This window comes from Hibiscus syriacus, unplaced genomic scaffold (genome assembly GCF_006381635.1).
Source record: "Hibiscus syriacus cultivar Baekdansim isolate YM2019G1 unplaced genomic scaffold, ASM638163v2 tig00111059_pilon, whole genome shotgun sequence".
NCBI lineage: Eukaryota > Viridiplantae > Streptophyta > Magnoliopsida > Malvales > Malvaceae > Hibiscus > Hibiscus syriacus.
This window is the reverse complement of record NW_024062966.1, coordinates 1,889,784-1,893,638: the sequence shown is the minus strand read 5'-3', so window position 1 is coordinate 1,893,638 and position 3,855 is coordinate 1,889,784. Positions and strand designations below refer to the sequence as shown.

The window sequence follows — 3,855 nt, the reverse complement described above, 5'->3', positions numbered from 1 at the left end:
GCTTGCAGATGAACTTAGCAAAACATAATGCAAAATTCAATGAATATTTAAGCCTTTCTAAGCAAATGTGCCAAACGGTCTTTAGATGCCTCTGGTATTCACAAGAATTTCGATTAAATTTAGAGTTAAACTAGATTAAGCTCTGTTTCAGGGGACAAGTTTAATTGGTTTTATTTTAAAACTCGAACTCGAAACTTTATTTAAGGGCATTGAATTCTTTATCACTCGATGTATATGTTCGAACAGCCCTAATTTTGATTCCGAAATTAAAAATATATATAGACGTGTGTGAGTAAGGTAACAAATGCTTTAGTTTTGTTTTTGTCAGGCGGTGGGATGGTTCCTAAACCAGAAAAGAAACGGATAAACAGGAAGAAAGTGGCTTTGAGGTTCATAAACAAATCAAGAAAGATATCAAAATGCAGATTCAAACTCAAACTTCATGTGGGAATATGAATAAAATAACTGAAGAAGAAGACAAAACAGATAAACCCCAATCTTTAGTTTTGCCTGCATTTTTAAAATATTTCGGACAAGATTATATAATTGCAGGCTTTGGAGTTTTAAATCACTAAATTATCTCCTTCTTCTTTAATTTTTTTGGTTGAATATATTAGATAATGTACCTACTGCTGCACTAGGGCAACTTCAATGAGTTGCTGTAGATTAAGATTTTCTCAAAAAAAAAAGGGTTTTTCTTTCTTTGATTGATTTTCCCCAGATTCCCATATACAAAATGTCAAAATGTTTGATTCTCTTTTTTTCTTAAGATTTTGGGTGGAGGAAAAATTGCGTACCGGAAGATGACATGAAAGCACTAAAAGGAGATGCATAGGCGAAAGGAAGCAGGGTTTCAGCTGCAACTACTGAAGTTGGAATGGTGGTGGTCGTGTTGGGGTTAGTCGTCGCCATCGTTAGATCGGCCACTGCATTGAATTGATTCAGCTGCAACGACGACACTGACGGCAACTGAAGAGGAGTCTCCCAGGAGGAGCACTCGCCGAGCGAGTAATGGCCTTGATCTGGTCCTTGATCATAGAGAATACCCTTGAATACGTGTCCTCCGATCGTCACCGCAGTTCGATAAGCATACTGGTCGGCAGCGTCTTCGATGGAGCTCACTCGAACGCAACGGAACGTCGCCGGCGATGTCACTTCCGCCGGAAAATACCCCACTTCAAACCCTAAAAAAACACCCCATAAAGGAAAAGAAAAAAAGAAAGGCAATTTCAAATCAACTTACACCAATGAATAGTTCATACCTCACTCCCCAAAAAAAGATAAAAAGAAACAAAAAGAGGGAGAAGAAAGCTGATAGGGTTACAATGAACAGTATGTAAACATATATATATATATGCAAAACAAAAACAGCAAAAGGAAAAGGTGGTGCGTTAGTGTTTTTACCTGAAGAAGGATTATTTTTCCTAAGCCTTTTAGGGTTATTAAGCAAAGGGATTGGAAGAGAAGAGAATTGTTGTTGTTGTTGCTGCTGCTGTTGATGGCGGTTCCTTCTTCGATAAGCCGGAACCCAAGTGCTCATTACGTGTGTCCGACACTCGAACCCTTTGCTCCGGCAACAAGTCCGGCACCTCATGTAACCGCAATCTGTCTTCGCGATGTTCCCACAATCTTGACACCTTGTTCCCCCAAGTCCTCCTTGCCTCGACATCATCATCACTACCAGGTACCACCATCAACCATAACACAAAACACCCATTCTTCTTCTTCCTCCTCTTCTTCTTCTTTTTTCAGTTTCACAAAATCTCTTGTGGTCTCTTATATATACATATAGTATGTATGTATATATGAATGGTACACTGAGTGACAAGGTGTAGGTAGGTGGTAGAATTGATGCCTTTGTGGTTTTCTCTATATGAGGTTTGTCTGTTTGGGTTAATTAATTAGACATTGATATTTTTGTGTGAGTTCATGGCGATTAATTTTTCTGGGGATTTCTCTGTTTTACATTTCATTTTATATTATATAAAAAATTAAAGAATGGGATCATAGTAAGGATTTAAAGGCCGCCATAGGATCATTACCTACTCAAAAAAAATGTCGTTGAATCGATGAAATCACTCTCTCAGAAGAGACATTAAAAAATTATATATATATATATGTGTGTGTGTATAACCATTAATTTTCTTTTCGCCTTGTGTATTAGAAGTGGCATCAATAACAAATTAACCTATTCCGCCATTTTTTTTCCTCTTTAGATTATATTAGTGAAAATACATGTAATAATTTAATGTCCCTACAAGTGTGGGGTATATGGTCACGGTTGCCTGATAGCTAGGTTGAATAGTAAAGAATTTGATATCGAGAAACTTGGATGGATGATCCGTACAAGAGTTTTTTTTTTGGGGGGGGGGGGGTGGTTTAAAATGTAAACAAGTGAGCTGACATATTTCACTTTGGGAATGTCCTTGCATCCCAAAAACCCGCCTCTACATCTGTGACTTCAAATTAGGGCTAGATGCCGTAATAAAATTTTGACCTACGTATCTGTTCCATGTAAGAGCTAGAGAATGAGATCAAATTTTTTAATACAGTATAAATTTTTTAATACTTTTAATCACAATAATTAAATTTAGTTTATTGAACACTTAACTTTCTCTTTATATATGAGTTATGATCGATTTAAACTGTGTTCAACTTAAATCTTCTATATACATTTTCTAATCGTTGAATGAATAAAAATTAATTCTCTTGAAAGAATTGAAAATCCCTTAACACCTATATTTTATGAAAACTGGAAAATTAATCTTTCTATTTTAATTTATCAACAATTTGATTATAGCATTTTATAAAGATCGAGATGTTATTTTAAAAAGATAACATAATTAAACTTTGTTATTAAACTATTAAACTAGAAAAATCAATAGTTCATCGATTTGTAAGGGATTTAAGAAGTTGTTCTAGTGGCAGTGGATGTAATGTTTCTCTTAGATTACTCAAATTTGAATAATTTATCGTAAGATGTGAGTGAATTTATTTTAAGATTAAGATTTGATAAATACTATTATAAAATCACATAAAAAATTTATAAAAGAAACTGTAAACAGTTTATAGGATAAATTAACAAAACCAACTGTTTAATTCCATGTATTTATCAATAATTAGATTAATTTGTTGTTTTCCATAAAATACCAAAATCAAATTTTGACAAATATAATTTCATAGGTGAAAATGAAAGGAAAAGACCCCAAAAGACTAAGACTATGACCTTGCAACTGGTCCGAATCTTACAAGTCTTGGGATTTAAGTTTTCAATGTCTTAAAGATTTTTTTTTATCGAGACACTCACTATTTCCTCAGTTTTGGGGGAAAGTCTGCCAGCTCAGTTGGTAGAGCACAAGGTTCTTAATCTTGGGATTGTGGGATCGAGTCCCATGGAGGGCATTTCATAATTCGGAGGTCTCCTACGGAAGCTCCTCTCAACCTGACGTTCGAGGCAGCCTATTATCCTACCTCCACCTTAAGGGTCAGCTAATTTTTTTATTCTTTTAAAATTTAATTTTCAATTGTTTCTTATATTTATTATATTTTTAGTATTAATTGTGTTTAAATATATCATATTTTTAACTTATCAAGTGGCCTTGATAAAGAAAATATTATTTTTTTAGAGATATTAGGTTCAAGTAGTTGTTGTTGAAAATTTGACTACTGCAAAACGAGGCATTAACACTGACTGAAAATATATAAAATGAATTAAATAACTGATTAACCATGTTGTGGTATTAACCACTGCCTTAGAAGTGAATTCGCCTCAATGTATGTAATCACCACAATAGACGAATGGCCCCCTGATGTTAACACGACTCTCCAAATTCCATACACCCGAAAGACGGAGTG

At 34.4% G+C, this 3,855-nt stretch overlaps 1 protein-coding gene across 1 annotated transcript; it reads right to left on the bottom strand.

Annotated features, from left to right (window-relative positions):
- Positions 1-433: 433 nt before the first annotated feature.
- LOC120151471 (protein SHI RELATED SEQUENCE 1-like) lies at positions 434-1,669 on the bottom strand. Its single transcript, XM_039163909.1, has 3 exons — positions 1,405-1,669; positions 798-1,184; positions 434-510 (listed from the first exon to the last, which is right to left on the bottom strand). Exons 1-3 carry the CDS (start codon positions 1,667-1,669, stop codon positions 434-436), a joined length of 729 nt encoding a protein of 242 aa, XP_039019840.1.
- Positions 1,670-3,855: the final 2,186 nt, after the last annotated feature.